We start from the raw sequence: 20,423 nt of genomic DNA on the forward strand, positions 1-20,423 counted from the left end.
TTAAAAACACAGTAATGAATTAGTGAGTATATGAGAGATACTTAAACCAATGATCCGGCAGTTCTCCAGATTCACCTGTAAGACCTTCTATAGTCAGGGTTATTACCACATCTGTCCTTTTATAATATAATAAAAAGGCATTGTCATTTACAATACCAATAGTTCAAACTTTAGCAAAAGCAAGACCTATTGTATTGTAGAGCACGATGTCCGTGAAGCGGGCGCCACGCTCACCCATAAAGTGAAAAAAAAAGAAACCGAACGCAGTGTCCCTGAAGCGTGTAGGGGGCAGCCGCTGTATGCAAAGAGCGGTGGGCGCGCTACAAATATAAACAAAAAAGCAGCCACCATTGTTTGTCTCCATAGCCAATAAACAAAATAGTGCTCACCCACATATAAGACTGACCGTGTAACAAGCCAAGTAAAAGATCTAGTTGTTATGGGCGATAACAAATGTGGATGAGGCGATACCAAGGAGGGACTAACAAGCCTACTTACAAATCAGAACCTAGCATTTATGAAGGACAATGAAACAAGCCAATGACAAATATGGGCGGAGAGTGGCATGGGCTTCCAGTGCATACCCTAATACAGCATGCCATGCAGAGCGAGCAGCGCATACATGCTGCCCTTAGGCTCGACCCTGTCCTTTAGACGATTGAACCTCTTTTCGAAAACCAAATTGAATTTATTCGGGTTTTCTTGTGCACTTGTGACCAGTGAACATCTGGAACAGCTATGGATTGGGCAAAGTGGTTGAAGGGTCATTGTGCTTCGTTGCTGTACAATGGAAACAGATTTCTGGACCCCCACCCATGCCCACCCCCAAACGATATTCTGAGGGTGTAGATCTCACGCTAAATAACTACTGCCTAGGTAGGGGCCCTTTCGGAATTAAATTAATAGACCTGTCAGTCATTGGTGGTGGTGCTAAGTAGGTGCTTTCTGGTGTAGGCTGGGGGGTGTGTTCTATGCCCAGGAAGGTGAGCAGCTATGTGAATCTGACAGGAAGGTTGATCGAATTATTGCACCCGGGAGTCACCTGTGCCCACCGTCCTTAAACACAAGAACATATTTATCTATTCAGATTGTATAGATAAAGAGGTCTGTTCCGAATCGTATAAATGCACCCAGTATTGATGAAACATCTGAGTGCCCTTCAATAATGTATGTATCTCTGCACTAAGATGCCTAACGGAGACGTGTATTGCTCCAACTCCTGGGACCTGCTTCTGCCTAGGGATCATGCAGAGTTTGGGCTTCTGGGACTTGGTGCTGGTATCAGAAGAGTGTTCTCCGTAGTTGGCAGCAGAACTGCTTTATGTACATCGCCTCTATCTGTTTTACAGAAACACTGACTAGTTGAAACTCAGGTGTGGGCAGTCCAGGAGCTCTGTAGAGAGAAGAATATCTGTATTCGAGTAATCTAAGCTGTTTCAATCGCTGCCTACTCCGCTGCCAACATAAATGGCTCGGAGAAGTGCTGGGAAGCAATGTATCGTATCTCCCAGGCGTCGCGCTCAACATTATAGTAAAATGTTTTTGTTTTTTTACTGAGTGAGGTGTCCCTAAAGTGGGTAACACGCTCAGCCGGCAATAAAAAAACAAAAGGTGAAAGAACGTGTGGGGTCCATAAAGCGGACGCCGCGTTCCTCTAAAAAGTAGTAATAATAAAAAAAAGCTTTGCCATTGTGCAGTGAGTGGTGTGGGGGAAGGGAGCAGCCACTTTTAAAGTTAGAGTGGCATAGCGCTCTATACAAAAGCGGTGGGCGCGCTGCAAATACAAACAAAAAAGCAGCTGCCATTGTTTGTCCCCATAGTCAATAAACAAAATAGTGCCCACCCACATATAACGCCGACCGTGTAACAAGCCAGGTAAAAGGTTCCGTCGTTATAGGCTTTAACAAATGCAGAACAGGCGGTACCAAGGAGGGACTAACAAGCCTACTTACGAATCAGAAGCCAACATTTATGAAGGACAATGACAAATATGGGCCGGGAGTGGGAGGGGCTTCCAGTGCATACCCTAATACAACATGCCTCGCAGAGCGAGCAGCGTATGCGTGCTGCCCTTAGGCTCGACCTAAAAATCATAGTTTTGCCCATCCGAATGCTCACCAGTAAGGGTTGGCGGCACTACATTAATGGGGTGGTGCTAGTTGCCAGAAAGACAACAGGCAAGGCGCCTCCCCACCTGGATTCACCCGAGGGCACTGCCGTGGTAATGATTCACTGACTCCCGACAGAAGAGTCACGAACACACACATGCCTAAACACATGGACACAATCACAGATAGGCAGAAACAAACGCATGCCTGCGCACCCACAAACACACAGAAACAGACACACATCTTGATTAGTGATCGAGTCAGCTAAAAATGTGAAAGAGAAGACTCATTTATTAAACAATATATGCATATATGTGTGATTAATAAAAAGGGCCAAGATAGTTAAACATTTGAGAAGCACAACCTCTGGGATCCTTTCAGCATGTGGCTCAGGTGTCACAAATTGCCTATGTGGGAGGGACTGTGATCTTACTAGTCGATGCCCAGAGTTCAAAGATCAAGGTGCACCCTTTTCACCCATCAGAGGGCACAGACACCTCCTTACCTGGCATACTGGAGGCTGAGAGCATGGCCAGGAAGAGAGAGGTGCTCCACATGTTATTTTGTTCCTAGCAGTACAACTAGAACACTACTTCTCTCTCCTCCTTGCCTGGGGAAAAGTAAGTCCAAGCTCCCCAGCCAATCCAGGCATTGCTCTTATGTTGCATATAATATTAAGCAGCATAAGAGCAGTGCTAGGATGGCTGGGGCATGAAAGCACAATGAAGACCAATGAAGCTGTGTCTTTGCCGATGCAGCTTTATGGTATCCTTCAATGTGGAAGCCTGAACTGCACATGTCAGGCTGGCCAAAGCAACAATACCGATCAATCGACATGCGCAGCTTGGTTTCAGCCTCAGCTGTATGCCCCACCCACTGAGAGCTCCGCAGCCATGCCCGATGAGGAAATAAAATGAATGGATTTATGCGGCTAATTTAAATTATCAAAATGAGCCTGGGAGGCAGTGGCTCGCACCAGTGGGGGGGCAACACCCCTGCGCCCTAAGGAACGAACCGCCGCTACAGTCAGCCCATGGCTGTTTGACCAGATTTCCAAAAAACCTTCTGGCTAGGACTGGAGCAGATCCTTTACCTATCTTGGGCCAGTGGCCTGGAATAAGCTTCCCTTGGAACTTCGTGTCCATCTTTAAGAAGAAATTAAAAACATGGCTCTTCCAACAAGCATATTTTGACCCTCGGCACTACCGCAGGTATTTAACAGATGCGCAGGGACTCTCCTTGAAGCATACGTGCGCTTTATAAATCTCAATCATGGGGCGTGGCCAAGCCGCAGACCAAGGTGGCTGCATAACTGTGGAGCTCCGCCCAAATCCCCGACCAACATCGGTCATCTGGCGGTAGCGGCAATCCTACGTGGACATCGGATGCAACAGAGAATTCCTAGGAGCTGGGGTTCGAAGGAACGGCGCCGGAGCTACAGGTGTCTCCAAATCTGCAGACCTTGGAGAGGCGTGGCTGAGGAGGAGTCGGGGACTCGCGTTGCCTGGGGCTAGAGATGTGAGCAGTGATGTGGCCTGGATTGACTTGGGAGGGAGGTCGAGGGGGCGGGGGGGTAAAGCAGACCAGAAACTGAGATGTGGAAAAGGCCGCTTTATTAGGATCAGGTGCACATTACAAAATCATAAACCTCGGCAACGCCTTCCAAAACTAGACCTCACTAAATAAATAAATAAACCTGACCCCCGCTGCCACCCCCTCCCCTAAAATCTTTCTCGCCCCACCCCCACCCATGCAATACAACATTTAAAACATTATATCAACATTATACAAAATTGCATCATCATTAATAAACATAACATCATCATATCAATCCCGAACTTACCCATACCAGGCCCATCCTCAACCAATCACCTGCCTGCCCCTTCATCTCTGTCAAACCCTCAAAATCTATGATCATCCAATCAATGACCAACTTATCCTTTCCCTGTGCTAACACAAACCTAAACAGCAATTAACCAAATTCTGACACCAACTGCCCAAAAACAACTAGACCCCGCACTGCACCTGTCCCAGCGACAAACTACAATTTCGAAACAACCCCTTGCACCCCTGTTCCAAACAACAACGCCTTAAACAATAAAATTAAAAAGGGGGGGATAAGAACCAAAAAAAAAAATAATAATTTAAACAAGGGAGGGAGAGAGGACCAAAATTCACAGGCCTCCAGCCACCAGGTCACCAAACCCAAAATGGTGGCGGAGGGGAGGAGACAAGGAGGCTTATGGATTGGGCTAACTAGAAACCTACTAAAAACAAGCCCAAAAGCAACCATCAGAAAGTTCTGGAAACAGGTATGACCCCCTCCCCCCCCGAAGCCCTCCCAAACAGCCCGGGTGGGGGACCTCCCGGTGGTCGCCCCCCCCCCCCCCCAAACCCCCTTGGGAGGGAGGTCGAGGGGGGGGGGTAAAGCAGACCAGAAACTGAGATGTGGAAAAGGCCGCTTTATTAGGAACAGGTGCACATTACAAAATCATAAACCTCGGCAACGCCTTCCAAAACTAGACCTCACTAAATAAATAAATAAACCTGACCCCCGCTGCCACGCCCTCCCCTGAAATCTTTCTGGCCCCACCCCCACCCATGCACTACAACATTTAAAACATTATATCAACATTATACAAAATTATATCATCATTAATAAACATAACGTCATCATATCAATCCCGAACTTACCCATACCAGGCCCATCCTCAACCAATCACCTGCCTGCCCCTTCATCTCTGTCAAACCCTCACAACCTATCATCATCCAATCAATGACCAACTTATCCTTTCCATGTGCTAACACAAACCTAAACAGCAATTAACCAAATTCTGACACAAACTTCCCAAAAACAACTAGACCCCGCCACCCAGGAAGGAGGGGAGGGAGAGGGGCAACACCAGCCCCCCCTTCCCCCCTTTCTGCCCCCCCAATAGGAAAAAAGGTTGAAATAAGAATACAAGAATCCTTCAACGCTGCATAGCCAAAGCCCTCGCCAAAACCTCACGTAATTCTAACAAATACAAGTCCATGCCTATTCTGGAAAGATGGACACCATCTCCCCTGAAAAACTCCACTGACTCAAAACGAATCTCTCTGTGTGAAAGCCTCCCAAAACCCAGCTGGCGGCAAAAACGAGAGACCTCAGTATTCACCTTCTTTCTAGCCCTGTCCACTGCTCTCGGATTCACCGCTCCACGCCAAATCCTGCGGGGTATCAATTCAGTCCAAAAAACATGGCAACCAGCCCAAAGTTCCTTAATGGCAAGTAAATCCTTCTTCATGGCCCGCAACAGCACAACCCTCTTCGTTGCACAAAGATCATTTTCGCCTAAGTGGATCACCAAAATATCCGGGCAACAATTCCCAACCAAACTCCTATTCAGGCACGGAAGTAACTTCTTCCACAGCATCCCCCCTTTCCCCTTCCAAACAATATTAAACATTTTATCGTTAAATCCCAACATTTCTCCGAAATAACTTTGGGCAGCCTGTACACGGGCCCACTTGACGAAAGAATGGCCCACAATCCACACCGTCATCGCTTGGGATCGAGGCCCCGCCACAGAACCTGCAAAAAAGGAAAAAGTGAATGCTCAAGGAAAAGAGGATGACGCATGCGCCTCCCCCGCAGTTCCCCGCACATAACGCTGAAAGCACTTAGATGACCAACGGCCCAACTTCATGATGTCCCCATCAGACCATCCCCTATTATGCGCCTCTGTTGCCGCACCAATACGAAAAGAATGTGTTCCAAAGCTGTCCCCATCCAAGCCAATATGCTTCAGCGCTTTACGCAAAACCATGCGCAGTTGATATGCCGTAACCGGAGCTTTGTTAATGTGCTGAAAAACCAGATCACCATCAGAACCCCTAGATAAAGTGCGCCAGTGCCGAGCCAATCGCAACGGACATGTAATCTTAGGAGAACGAGCCTTCAATCACACCCCTTTGCCCACCTTCCGTTGATCAGTCTTGGAAGACGAAAGCCACACATGAACACCCTCTTCAGAGCAAAAAACATCTCTCCAACAGATGCCCCCTTTATCCTTAGACCCCAACAATTCTGAAACACGAAAAGCTCCAAAAAACATGAATGCCATTAACATGGAAAACAAACAAGATTCAAAATCCTCGCTACAAACAGAAGGCAGGGCAGCTAATACCCGGGCCAATGTCTGCCAGGACAAAGCAGCTCTAGACATTGTGGAACCTCCCCGTTCCCTGACCCAACCCTCCAGCATTCTCTTACCAATCTCACCAGCTGAAGGGGAATATCCCCAAAAAAGTTTACCCATGAAGGATATCCCTGCTAGCTTGCCTGCAATGGTTACTCTAGACAAGCCTTTATCCATAAGGTGTAAAATAAATTGGATCACATCTTCTGAACGGCGCCACAACTCCTCACGCCTAGACGCCCCTGACTCCAAAAATTCCTTCCAGGCCAATGAATAAGCCGAACGCATAGACAGAGACAAAGAACCTACCACCAGTTGTAATACCCGCTGTTGCCTACTTGCCACAGATGAGTCGGCATCGGGGTCGGTGATCTGTCCGCCTCCCTGGCCAATCCACGGAATCTCCCCCACTGTGAACGAGACAAAGCATCCGCTATGCCATTGTCCACACCAGGAATGTGCAAGGCTCGAAATGCAATATCATGCTTCAAACAACCTAACACAAAGACTCGCATTAGCTTCAGAACCTGCTCATCTCTGGCTGACTGCCGGTTGACAATGTCTACTACTGCCATGTTGTCCACACGGAAAAGTACCTTCTTGTGTGCCAAATCTGCACCCCACAAAGACAAAGCCACCAGCAAAGGGAAAAGCTCCAGAAATGTTATACTCCTGCCACCATTCAACCATTCTTCAGGCCATCTCTCTGCACACCATCTCCCATTCCAATAAAGGCCAAAACCTTCACTGCCCGCAGCATCAGAAAACATCTGGACATCCCACTGAAAATCCATGTCTCTAACCAACGGCACACCATGAAAAGAGGCAAGGAAAACTTTCCACATTCTCAGATCCTCTTTGACCCCTGCCGACAGCCGCACACGATGGTAAGGCAAGTGTCTGCCAGCTAGAGCCCTGCCCAACCTCCGACAAAAAGTCCGTCCCGCTCTCACCACTCTGCATGCAAAATTAAGGTGCCCCAATAACACTTGAATCTCTGTACCTGTACCTTCTGCTTCAACAACATACCATTCAACAGTTCCAGCATTTTCGCCTTCTTATCTTCCGGCATACGAGCCTGCATTGTTACAGAATCGATTTCAATGCCTAGAAATGATAATACTGTGGCAGGGCCCACAGTCTTGTCAGGAGCAAAGGGCACCCCCAGTTCCTCCATGAGCCCATGAAACGTGTCCAGAGCTGCCTGGCACTCCGCGGAGCCCGGGGAACCCACAAAAAAGAAATCATCTAGGTAGTGTGTAACCAGGGAGTGACCGGAATGGTGTGTGAAATGCCACTGTAAAAAAGTGCTGAAACATTCAAAAAGAGCACAGGACATGGAACAGCCCATCGGCAATGCTTTGTCCACGTACCATTTACCTTCAAAATGGATACCCAGAAGACACCAATCATCTGGATGGACTGGAAGCAGCCGGAAAGCAGACTTAATATCGCACTTAGCCATTTCTGCAGCTGCGCCCGTGGTCACAATAAGTGACATGGCCACGTCAACTGAGGAATATGACACCGAAGCAGCTTCCTCATCAATGAAATCATTCACAGAGGAGCCCTCCGGCCATGATAAATGCTGGATAAGTCTAAACTGTCCCTGCTCCTTTTTAGGGACCACACCAATCGGTGACACAATCAAATTCTGGATCGGCCAGTCATAAAAAGGGCCTGCCATCCGACCTTCACGCACTTCTTTAAGCAATTTATCTCGCACCACTGCCTTATGTTCGAAAGCTGACTTTAAGTTGTCCGCCCATCGCCTCTCCCTTGGCCCCAAGTAACCTAAACGAAAACCAAATTGAAAGCCCTCCAATAACTTCTGCTTAACCGCTGCGTTCTCATACTCCTGAAGGGCCTGTTGTAACTGAGGAAGCCTAACTGGTGTATGAGCCCTTTGGCCCAGAACCCTGCTCAACCCTACCTCCCCGTCCCCCTCTAAACTGTTGTGACGACCCTGCTGTACTTGAACCTGCTTGATTCCCCTGTTGAGCCCCTCCCGGCCTGGGCCCCCAGCACTTAGACAAAGGGTGTCGCCTTCCACAGCCCGAGCACTCATGCTTATATTTGCAATACTCTCTAGTGCACAATCCTTTATTGAAATCCCAGCAAGCCCCATTTCCTGAGTGTGAGCCTGAACCACTCCCCACCCCTCCCCGGGTGGGCTTCCCTTGAAAGGGCTGATAAATTAAAGGAAGACCACTGGCCGTGAAAATGGTCTTGCCCCCAGAGGCGGCCCCCATCGTATGTTGCCATAGATCAGTATCCAGTTCGCCCTACTTTGCTTCCGAGTCCCATGCCATCCTAGCCCTGAATTCCTCATCATACTGGGCCCAAGCATATCCCCCACCAGTTAGCTGCGCTTTCCGAATCACATCCATGTATTTAAATATAGATACGCTGCGCTCAGGAAATTTCTCACAATAAACGCTTGCGTAAATGAGAAAAGCCGCAGTCCAATTCTCAATCGTCAGTGGTACTTTGGGGCGTTTTGCTAGCTCATATTCTTCCTCCTTTGAGCCCTCTTTAGACCTAACTTCCCTGTGGAGGAGCTTCAGAATCTCCACATACTCACCTTTCCAAATACGCTCTTTCGTTGCCAACATAAGATGAGCGCCCAACGGCTTCGTAACTCCCATATATGGCAGTTTTTTAAATTTCAACTCCTTACTGTGCAGAGGGTCTTTAACTCCCTCTATAACATCCGTATTGGTACCACTTTCAGTCTTACCTTCAACTGAACCAAAACTGGCCTCTGTACCCACACCTGCATCCTTTACATATCTCCCTTTCAACAATCTCCCCTCCCCACCCCCCCCGACCCTTTCCACTCCCGTCCCCACAGACACCATGTTTGGTTTGGCCTGTGTAAGTGCTCTCTCACCTGGCTCTAAATGAATCGCCGTTGACACCTCCTTCCGTGGTGCAGAGAATTCTACCCTGGTCCTTCCTCGAGGAACCCTACTGGATGTGCCATGCTCTTGTCTTTCCCTTGATTTTTCTGCAAATAGCGACACCTGTAAAACACTACGGGACACATGAGAGGACTCCCCCTCCGCCCCTTCACACAGTTCTCCTTCCTCAGGAGTATCATCATCATAATCCAATACCACCGGCTCCATCTCCAGAAGCCCCAAATTTTCCTGTGCTACAGCACCTCGGGTCTTACCTAACCCGTCATTAGAAACATTAACCTCAGAATGACTAGAACGGTTTCCTGGAGGGGGAGCAAACTGTACACGCCTGTACCTTCCTCCGTGCTGACTCTGTAGCTCCATAGCCGACGGCAAGGCCGACCACCTAGACCTGCTATTCATTGGGGCCAGCGAGGGTGCGCAGTCCCTTCGTGTGCTGACAGCGACGGGCTCCCTCGGTGGAATAGAGATCGCCGCGCTAGGCTCCCTCCTCACTTCACCTCGGCGCAATTGGACTGGACCGCGCCCTACCGAGTCTGGACCGCCGAATTGATCCACTACCTGAAAAGAAAAGGTTTGGACTGGTGTGCTAGGGCCCCTCATAACAAAACCCGTGCCAACCCTAGTTTCAACCGACCTAGCCTGCGACCTGTCAAGAGACAAGACCCTACCTACACTCCTCAATGGTGCCCTCTTCACCGGGGAATCCCGCACCACATCCTCATCATCACTCGAAATCTTTCCTGTCTGCGCCACCTCCAACGAAAACCCTCTACCTGCATAACTCCCAGTTAAACTCCGTTCCCCACTCTCTCTCTGCATCCCACTCCCAATAAAGTGCCCCTTCCAACACGCTCCCCACCACAAGGCTGGCACTCCAATTGGGAGCCCACCATACCCACTGCAACACCAGAAACAGCCTCTGAAAACACCCGAACTGGAAAACCATCCCCCACCCAAGACCACTACCATGCTGTGAAAATGAATCAGGAACCACATTCCGAACATCAACCTGAGAAACATTATGCCAAGCCTCTGAAAAATTTGCTGCTGTAGATTCCCCACCAGGCACCTGTCTCACACCCCTCTGATAAAAACCAGGCCTAGAAGAACCCCTGTCTCCCACCAGAAATCCTTCCCTCACACCCCTACCACTACCTAAAACTCTCCCATGAAAAGCCTCACTGTGCCCCACAGGAAAGTCAACCCGAGAAATGGAGCAAGGCGCCCCTTGCACAACCTCATCTTCCAATTCACGTGATGCCACATTCTCATAAAAACCCCCAACCTGTCCACCCGCCCCTGACCTATCCACCCCCACCTCTAAAACCTCCCCCACACTACCACCCCCTCCCCAACTTGAGCCCACTCCCCCTCCCCTCTCGAGCTCCCCAACACAGACACCGCCTCCTCATGCTCCGAGGGAGGACCAGAAAACAACAAGGGGCTATGCACCCAACGAGCCCCCCCAAATGCCCCTTCCTCATGAGTAACATCAATATTAACAGGAGCCTGGACTGACTCATCAGTAGGTACTGCATAAACTGCCACATTCACAGCGTCCACTAAAGCCTGATCCAAAAGTAAGCCCCCGGGCGCCAAATGCTGGGAAGAAACAGTCTCCCCGCCTACACCTAAATTCTTCCTCCCTTCACCTAATTGCATAGAGCCCCTACGCGCGCTGCGCGGTGGAGCCTCTTCAAACAATCCCTCCCGCGGATCCCCAACCGTCGCAGAGGAAGAGCACTTCGCGCTCCTCTTACGCCCCCCCCGGCCGCCAACCGCCGCCGGGAAAACCTCCATCATGTCCGGGCCCGCCTGGCCCCCAGCGCTCCCAGACGAGCGCCCGGTCACTTGAAACAAAGGCGCGACCCCCGCTCCTGCACCCGGGGGGTCGCGCGACACAGCCGACAACTCTGAAGTCCCCTCACAAGCCTTAGACGCCGGGCCGCCTTCCGAGTCCGGGAGTGGCCCCGCTCACTTACCCCATGCGAACGCCGCTTCTTGGGCGACGAGCAGGCCGCCACTACCGCCGCCACACCAGCCGAGGCCTGGCGCGAAGGACGCGCCAGGGGCCCCCCGATCACCAGATCCATGCGGCCGGCCTCAGACAGAAGTCGAAGAGCTTCCAAAACGCGGTGATCCTCCATAACTAACAATTAACTGTCAAAAATACTAAATGTAACTATAAATCGAAGCGACTACTAACAAATTATTGCCTCACAGAAACAAAATTCACGAGCCTCCAGCCACCAGGTCACCAAACCCAAAATGGTGGCGGAGGGGAGGAGACAAGGAGGCTTATGGATTGGGCTAACTAGAAACCTACTAAAAACAAGCCCAAAAGCAACCACCAGAAAGTTCTGGAAACAGGTATGACCCCCCTCCACCCCCCGAAGCCCTCCCAAACAGCCTGGGGGGGACCTCCCGGTGGTCGGCACCCCCCCCCCTCAAGCCCCCCTTGGGGGCTCGTTGCTCCTTGAGTGTTGAAATAAACATGGACGCGCACTGAAATCGCTGTCCGTACTCTGGAGCGGCAGCCGGAGGTTGAACTGCGGTGACTGTGTGGGCCCCCTCTCCCCCCCCCCACCCCCCCGGAACAAGTAAGCAGGCAGGATTCACTTCATCTCCCCTGGAGGCCTCAGTAGAATTGCGGGCGGCACTGAGGAGTGGCGGGAGACCGGATCGTGGTTGTGCAGTCACTGGCCTGCCACTTGACTGCTGTTGACCGGCTGAAGCGTGTGGAGTGGTTGAGACCCAGTGGAGTACCCTCCCCCAGCACAGAGGACGGCACACATGGTGGAGAGGCCATATGAAAGGCCAGTAATGGTCAAAAACTAGATATACAATGTTCCCCCATTGTGCAGGTCACGGCACGCCTAAGGAGAAGACCAGGGCTCAAAGTGCAGCAGTAAGGCTATCACACTGGGGCCCTGCCTTAAGGGTGTAAATGGGACATGGCTACCTCAAGAGCCCATTTTGCATGAATTAGTGATACCAGCGACTGTGGTTCCGGACCACGTGAGGAGGGAGGGGGTGAGTAGTCTAGGTGGGGGAGGAGTGGATATTGATGGGCCTGATCCACTGCAGGGCCTTGGAAACACCAGGGCGCTGAAGAGAATACTGCAATCGGCCAGGGAGTGTGCGTTGCCCGCAAAGATACGCAGGACATGGGGAGTCATGGTCAAAGGAAACTTACCTTTTAGAAGCTGAGTGGTTGAACAGATGCCACAAGCACATCAATGGCGGAAGGAGGCGACGCTGCAGGTCCCCCACAGATGGCACCCCAGAGTAACGAAGCATTATTGTCTCATTTGCGAGCAGGATTCAAGGCGCTGGATACACGGTCCGACTCACTGGACAAACGGCTTGATAAAATGGGGGTCCGGCTGAATCAACACAAAGGTAGGCTGGAGACGGCAGAGAGCAGGATCTCGGACCTGGAGGACGGCGTGGCACGGTGCAAACCACTAAAAAGTTTGAGAGAATGGAAAGGGTGCTTAAAACAATAGCTATCAAGAATGGTGACTTGGAGGCCTGAGGAAGGCGTAATAACGTTTGCATTACGGGAGCGCCGGAGTCCACAAATACAGGCCAGTTAGATGAATTTGTGGAGGGATTGCTGGTTGAGCTGTTTGGCCGAGAATCCTTCACTGCTACATTTGTTGTTGAAAGTGCACATCGCACCCTTGGCCCTCGGCCTAATCCTGGCTGTCCTTCGCGCCCCATAATGCCGAGGCATCTCAATTTTAGGGACAGGAGCATTGCCTTGCATATGGCTCGAGAGAAAGGAACGTTGGACTGGCAAGGATGAACTATAGCTTTGTACCCAGACTTTTCAGTAATGGTGGAGGACGCACGTAAAAAATATGCTGCGATCAAACTTGCATTGAGGAAAGCGGGACTGAGGTATGACATACTGTATCCTGCAAGGCTTAGAGTGGACGTGGATGGTCGGTCCCGAATTTTTGAAACACCTGCTGTAGTGCAAGAATTTCTTTGATTGTGAGATGTGAATGGCGTCAGAAGAAGTCCCCAACACCGGATCGATCACCTGGGTTACCAGACTCTGGTGCCAGCGCCGATTTGTTCTCGGCTAGCTGACGGACTGCCCGCTATAAATATGGTTGAGTATTGCCGGGGCTTTTATCACATTGTTGTACATTGGGGTGGTCGCTGTCCGGGGGGGGTGGGCCGATTTACACACTTTTTTCCTTTTATTGATTGAGTGCAATAGGGGACTAGGTGTAGCGTTGTCAACCCCCAGTGCTTAGGCACATACACTTTTTTGTCTGTTACATTTTTCAGTATTATGACTACTTTAATCTTTGGGGTGTACCCCTAGTGAAGATTGAGGGGGTGGGAGGGATTGATAAGATTTATAGATTTGCTTTCTTTACAATTTTTTAACCGCGTGCTCGGCATATATGAACTGATAGTGAGACCGTATAGCAGTTTAAATACCCAATTGAAGAATAATGCACAGTAATGAGGTTGTTGATACCATAGTGCTTATGTCTTGGAATGTGCGAGAACTTAATGAGGCTCAGAAGAGAAAACAAGTATTACACTATTTACAGTGTCCTTGCATTCCTGCAGGAAACCCACTTGTCGCCACATAACCCCCCCAATTTTGCCTGTAATTGGGGGGCAAATCGCTATTTTGCCAGATACAGCACGTATTCTAGAGGGGTTGCCATTTTAATCCACAAGAGTGTACCTTTTAGAGTGGTAGATGTATACTCAGACCGGGCGGGTAGGTACTTACTAATAGAAGGATGGCTATTAGGGAACATAATACTATTTGTTAATGTATATGCTCCAAACAAAGACGATTGGAATTCTTTATTGACCTACAAGCTAGTATGGACAGGATGGGGGCAGAAAGCGTATGCATGGGTGGGGATTTAAATATTCTATTGAACCCACAACTGAACAGCACAGCTAATATCTCAGACACGAAGCCAAGAGCAAGGCAGACTCTGACAGAGTTGTTAGAGGGTATCAGTTGACTGATGCTTGGCATCACTTACATGCAGAGACACAAGTGTACACACACAATGCGGCACCACATAATACATGGACAAGACTGAATTATAGGTTCCTCACCCCCGATGTGGCTACACAGTTAAGTGATACTGGGCTCCTGCCGCATACTTTATCGGACCATGCCCTGGTTACAGTGGGACTGAAGATCCCTGGCCCGGGTGTTAGAGTCAAGCATTGGTGGTTCCCTGAGATGGCACTGCGTAATTCAATATTTGCTTGCAAATTCGGTCAGGCAATTGACGATTATTTTGAACTTAATGAGGGTACAGTGGACCCAAAAGCGATGCTATGGGAAGCATTTAAAGCAAAGACCTGCGGGCTGAGGCGACGGGCGGCAGTACTGCCAGACTTTCATGAGGCCGCAGAGAGGGAATCACACTATCTGGGGAAGTATGCAGTCGCCAGGAGGTACGGGGAGGGAGAGCACCCAGGCCGCACATTGGCTAGACTGATTCAGCCACACAGGACCCCAATGTACATAACAAGCTTGAATGGGGAAGAAGGTGAGACTATAACTGACTGCGAGGGTATAGAGGCCAGACTATTATCATATTACAAAGATTTATATGCTACAAAGGTCTCCTCGGCTATGGATGCCAGTAATGCCTATTTGGATCAAATAGCGTTAGCTGCAGAACGCACATAGGGAATTCCTGGCAGAGCCATTTTTGGTGGATGATGTAGTTCAGGCTATGGACGAAACGGATGGGTCCAAGGTTCCCGATCTGGATGGTTTTTCTGGCAGTTTTTATACAGCCTTGAAATGGACATTGGCCTCCCACCTGATAGATGTTTACCAGGAAGCAATAGAAAAGGGTGTGCTCCCCCCGACACTCCGCAAGGAAGTTATCACACTAATCCCTAAGGCAGGTAAACACCCTAAGAGCTGTGGCTCATACAGGCTGCTGTCTCTATTGAATTTTGATTATAGGATTCTGGTGAAAATGCTGGCTGTATTTATAATCCTCTGCTTTCTATGAAAGGCCAGATGCTTCTCCAGAATTGACAGGAGCATCTTCCTGCTGTCACTGGACACAGTTTGTGTGACCAGTGTCCCCATTGAGGCCAGTTTGGGCTGGTTTGGACATGATGTGTTTTTGTGTGCAGTTCTTTTGTCATTGACACAGAAAATGTCAGCGTTGTGAGTTTCGCTCAGTTAGGGTAAACATATACCAGGGTCAAAGGGGGTGGGTGGTTGACCACCACCCATCATGTAAACAGGTCTGGGGGTTAGCAGCAGAAAGTGTGTATCTGCAGGCTGTGATGTCCGAGATGGAGATGACTAGCATAACACAAATGAGACCACTATCTGGTGCAGCACAGACGAGTTGAGTCCCAAACATAGAGTGCCATACTTCATAAATGTGTCAGTCATAATTAGGGTAAAAGACCTGAGAAAACAGAATGTCTTACACTGGGGAGCCTGTAGTAGGTAGTCTCCTCAAATGAGTATAGTTAAAATTACTGTTCCCCATCTTAGAATCCACACTGCTACTGCGGCCAGTCACAACATATCCTGAATTAAGAGGGCAGTAGGCGCTTTCATCTGAATGAGGGTGCACCTTGTTTGTCCCCTAGAGCAGTGATGTTGATTAAACCCTTCAGCAAAAGGTACCTCCATTGTGTTTGCACGGTTGCCAAACTCATTTGCGTTAACACACACCAGGCTGTTCTGAAAATCATACGTTCAGGGATACATAATTCACAAAGCAATGCAGAGCATTTTTGTCCCCACATCTACTGCCAACAATAATGAGAACAATAATCGGCATGGCAAAATAGTAACAAAACTCATCTCAGGCAAAAATGTGCTTTTGCAAGGTTTACAACACAAATGTAACGAAGTAGAACAGTATCTACAATGTTAAATGAAACCATTTTCCCTGGTAGGGTGAGATAGCATACACTAGTTACACCCAGGCAGTGCTTAATTTGTAAAAAAAGAAGTGCAGGTGCTGAAACATTTGCCAAGGAGGCAACCACACACGTCTTCCTCCGGTGAGCCCCACTTTCAACACTCTCACTGCCTCTGTCTCTATCTTCTAACCTTGATCTGTTGTCTGTCCCCTAAGTCTTTGCTCTAAGAGTCTATCCTCTCACCTCTCTAATTGTTTTCTATCACCTTTGTCACACCCTGTATTTCTGATTTGCCCTCTATTCATTTTAGCCCTGCCCTTTTTTCTCTTCACTTTTATCCATGCTCTGCTCTCTCTCCCCTCGATCTTGACTCTCTACTATCACTCTCTAGCAGTGATTAGCTGTGTCTCCATTTTATCATTTGCCTGCTTTTTTTCCTCTGTCCTATTCACCAGATCCTTTCATTCTATCTTCTCTCTTCGTAATGCTCTCTTCTTCACATCATGGCTTCTTTCTCTTTGTACCTGATTTGCTCTCCTCCTTTTCTTCTACTTTGCTCTGTTTTATCTCTCTCCTCTTTTGTTGTTTTTTTCTCCTTTTTACTCTCGCTGTCTCATCTCTAACAATGCTGCTGCCTGTGACCAGTGTCGTCAGCCTGTACATGTCCCTGCTATTTTGAACTCTGCGTTTTCCTTTTGTCATTCCTAAAGAAGCGGAAGATGTTTTACTTTCTTCCCAACACTAAGTGCAAAAACAAAATGTACACCAAATGAAAATGCTTTTTTTCATATATTAATCAGTGTGGTATGACTGTGTTTATTGCTGAACAGGCAGCTGCTTGAGCACAACAGGTCATGTCTCTGCTAGTGCTGCCTGCAATTAGTAGGTCCAGGGATGGCGACGGCATCTGCATCCACTGCTCAGCTTGCTGTGATCCTGCCTGCTACAGCACAGGCATTGTCCCCAGCAGTAATGCTGCCAATGCCGGTAAGAATGGGTGTGCTGGGGTGCAGCGCACAGATTCTACTGGTGATGCCATGGCGTACAAAAGTTGTGTTGGGCCACAGCCTCATCGAGCACATTGAGGATAGCAGCAATGCAGGGCTGCCGGATATGCTACTCTGGCTACGCAACAAGTGGAAAGTCCACACTTACTTTCATTTATTCTTTCTCAAGAGCCCTCACTCCCAAGTTCCAAATGCGCTCTTGCTGCTTCCTTGCCTCAACTCTGTCATGAGCCAGCCCCCAGTTACAATTATTCAATGGGAGGTTTAGGCTCAGGCAGTGGCAGGGTGCAGCAGACTAGGGGAATAGAATGCAAGCCATAGTTTTCGATGACTTCTTGGATTTGTGATCAGCGTGATGACATCATCACTAACGTGGTGATACACAATCATGCCTGCCTGGACAGGCGGATGCCAGCCTGCCTATGAACATTTACCAGCCAGCTGTCATGGAATGTATGTTATTCTTTTTATTTTGAATTGAACAATTAATATTGAGACCACCACCTGCAGGTTCAGAAATTGTAGCCCTGGCCCTGTGAAAGAAGTGCAGGTGCTGAGCACCTGAAAGCACCTGCTCGAATTAAGCTCTGCACCCAGTGTACCACTGTGTGCATCCACCACAAAAGCGAAACAATTACAATTGTTAACACTTCTTCCAAAAACTGATTCCTCACTGGAAAGCGAATGGTGTTTAGGGAGACTTCTGTTAAAATGAGCAAAAATGGTGATATTAAGGCACATAATGTCTTAGAAAAGTTTATGTATGCAACACCTGTTTTAGGGCGGGGGTCTGTAGCAAATATTGGGGCTTAGGCCTTGTACAGTTATTCATCATTTAAGAGTCAGGGCTCATGCAATCCATTTTTTTTCTAGATGGGGGACTTATGGAAACATTCTGTGCCTTTGATTGGAAGGAGATCATGTGCTTTTGAACTGGACCATATAAAATCATACTGTGTCCAGGGTTTGGGCCCTGGAAATCGTACTATACTCTGAATTGATGCCTTTAGAAATCACTGTGTCTTGGATTCAGATCCCTGAACAGTAGTTCAGACTGATGAAACCATTCAGTGTGCTCAATTCCAGTGCTGTGGTAGTCTATGCTCTCTAGTGAGACATTGTGTAATCATGTTGTATCATAAATTCACAATTTGTAAAGTCAATGATTGCTGGATTCGGACACTGTGGAGTCTTTCTGTATTCTGGATTGAGCCTTTGGATCTCAATATGTATCCTCGATGTAAGACTCTTGAAATCATTCTGTATACTGTGTTCAGACCTTTGGGGATCAGCCTCGCTCCTCGATGCAGGACTTGTGAAATATTTCTGTATCCTAAATACAAGAATCCGAAACCATTCCTGTATTCTGGATTAAGGTTTAGTGAACTCAGGCAGTGTCCTGCATACAGGACTTGTGATATCATCTTGGGTTCAGACTGACAAGGATCATTTCTGTATCCTGAATTCAGGACAATTTAAATTCTCTTTGATCTTGGATTCCGGCTTTTAGGGATAAGTCTATAGCCTGGTTTCAGATCTAGTGAAATCAGTCAATATTCTAGGTCCAGCACATGCGTAATCATTGTGTTTTCTGATTTATCCCTCCTGAAACAGCCTATATCCTGCATGCTCAACTCATGAAACCATTCGGTGTCCTTGATTCTGGCCTGGGATTGGATACTTACAAATGAAGACTGTGTTGCAGTATCCTGCATTAAGTACCTACTCTCTTTTCTTGTTGCAGTTACAGCAGTGGCGGTGAGGATGGCTACGTACGGATCCATCACTTTGACCCGCAATACTTTGAGTTTGAATTTGAAGTCTGACTGCATCTGTGGCCTACTGCACTAGGCTTCCTCATGGCTGTAGGTTGGCGCTCTCCAACAAACTTGGCGAACCATGTCCCACAGAGCAAGAGAGCGCAGCAGTGTATGTTTGCAAGCTTCACAGGCATTGAAACTACACATGTATTGTCTCTGACTCTTGCAAAAGTATCCACTCGTATGCTTCTCTTCTGCCCAACCCAGGGTAGAAGCCAAAGTAAGTTCTGTGTCATTAATCATTGGCAATAATTGGGGAAATTGGAAATCATCTGGTGAAAGTGAGCTGGGGCCAGGACAGCTATCTAGAGAACTGTGTCCTTATGCCAGCTGAACTCTGCCAGGCATCTGGAAACTTTTGTGTGCCTCCAGGGAGTGGTTGTGACTATTTGGTTCCCTTTTTAAGCCTTCAGAAATACACCTTTGCTTAAGTAATGCTAGATGATTTTCTTGGTGAAAATGAAAGCTGAGTTACTGATCTCAAGACCTGGCACTGATGCTCGTCTTCCTGTTTGTCTGCCCCACTCAGTGCATGGATGCCCAGGAGTGTTTGCTTGTAATCTTGCAGCACCAAAAGAAAATAAGAAAACAACTCATGCAGGGTGCGTTTCACAATTATAACCTGTTTAACAAAGTCTCTGGACCTGCACCGGGGGCTATAGCTGATCGTTGAGGGAGTGGTGGTATGCTCAGCGAGGTCACTGTTGAAGCCTCAAAGCCAAGCCATCAGCAGTCCTAACAAATCATGGGGACGTTTCTTTATTCATGAAATGGTAGCACTAAAACATGGACTAAGGACAAAGCATAGGACTGAAATACATTTTGAAACATAAATCACAAGTGCATGGCCCATACTCTGCATCTCAAAATGATAATGCATGGGGAAGGAAATAAAACCAGGTACCATCCATGGCTTAGGAGCATAGCGTAGGTATTGTCAACAGCTCACTAAATTCTAAAGAAAACATTGAAAGAGACCATCTCAACTTGCAAAGCTCATGCGACACAGGAGCAAACAACAGATAATGGTTCTAAACAGAGAATTGTTTAGTGAGTTAAGAAACACTCCAATGACCTGTGACTGGGCGCTGGGATTATCATTCAGAATTTATCTTAAAAAATGCAGCATGAAGAAAATCTCAGATTTGATTTCATGCCCCACCAACAGATGTTTTTGTAGTCCACCTGTTTTTGTTACTGTCTTGGTTTCTACTGGGACATTATTTCAAAATTATCTTCCTCTGATGGAGACTTCCGTTGCTCCAAACTTTGATAATTTGGTTGTCAGGAATCTGGCTTGAAGAGGCACCTAAAATGGCTCTCCGGCGAGTAAGAGCTGTGTCATGTTAATGGGAGTCTTCTCCAAGGTTGGGTTTAGGTGTGAGGCAGAGTGTTGTAGCTCGTCCAGCCTGTTCTTTGAATGCCAGGATCCAGATTTGAAGCTGCTCTATTATCTCTGCACTGCAGGCTCAAAATC

At 48.2% G+C, this 20,423-nt stretch overlaps 1 protein-coding gene across 1 annotated transcript in view; it reads left to right on the plus strand.

The window, feature by feature from the left end:
* The window catches only part of EIF3I (eukaryotic translation initiation factor 3 subunit I), a 98,122-nt gene extending 79,155 nt beyond the window's left edge, over positions 1-18,967 (plus strand). The window contains exon 11 of the mRNA XM_078680699.1: positions 18,871-18,967. Coding sequence (XP_078536825.1) covers positions 18,871-18,952 — 82 coding nt within the window. The 3' untranslated portion in view covers positions 18,953-18,967. The remainder of the gene's footprint in view (positions 1-18,870) is intronic.
* The last annotated feature ends 1,456 nt before the right edge of the window (positions 18,968-20,423 follow it).

Source organism: Lissotriton helveticus, chromosome 3_1 (assembly GCF_964261635.1).
Source record: "Lissotriton helveticus chromosome 3_1, aLisHel1.1, whole genome shotgun sequence".
NCBI classification, from domain to species: Eukaryota; Metazoa; Chordata; class Amphibia; order Caudata; family Salamandridae; genus Lissotriton; species Lissotriton helveticus.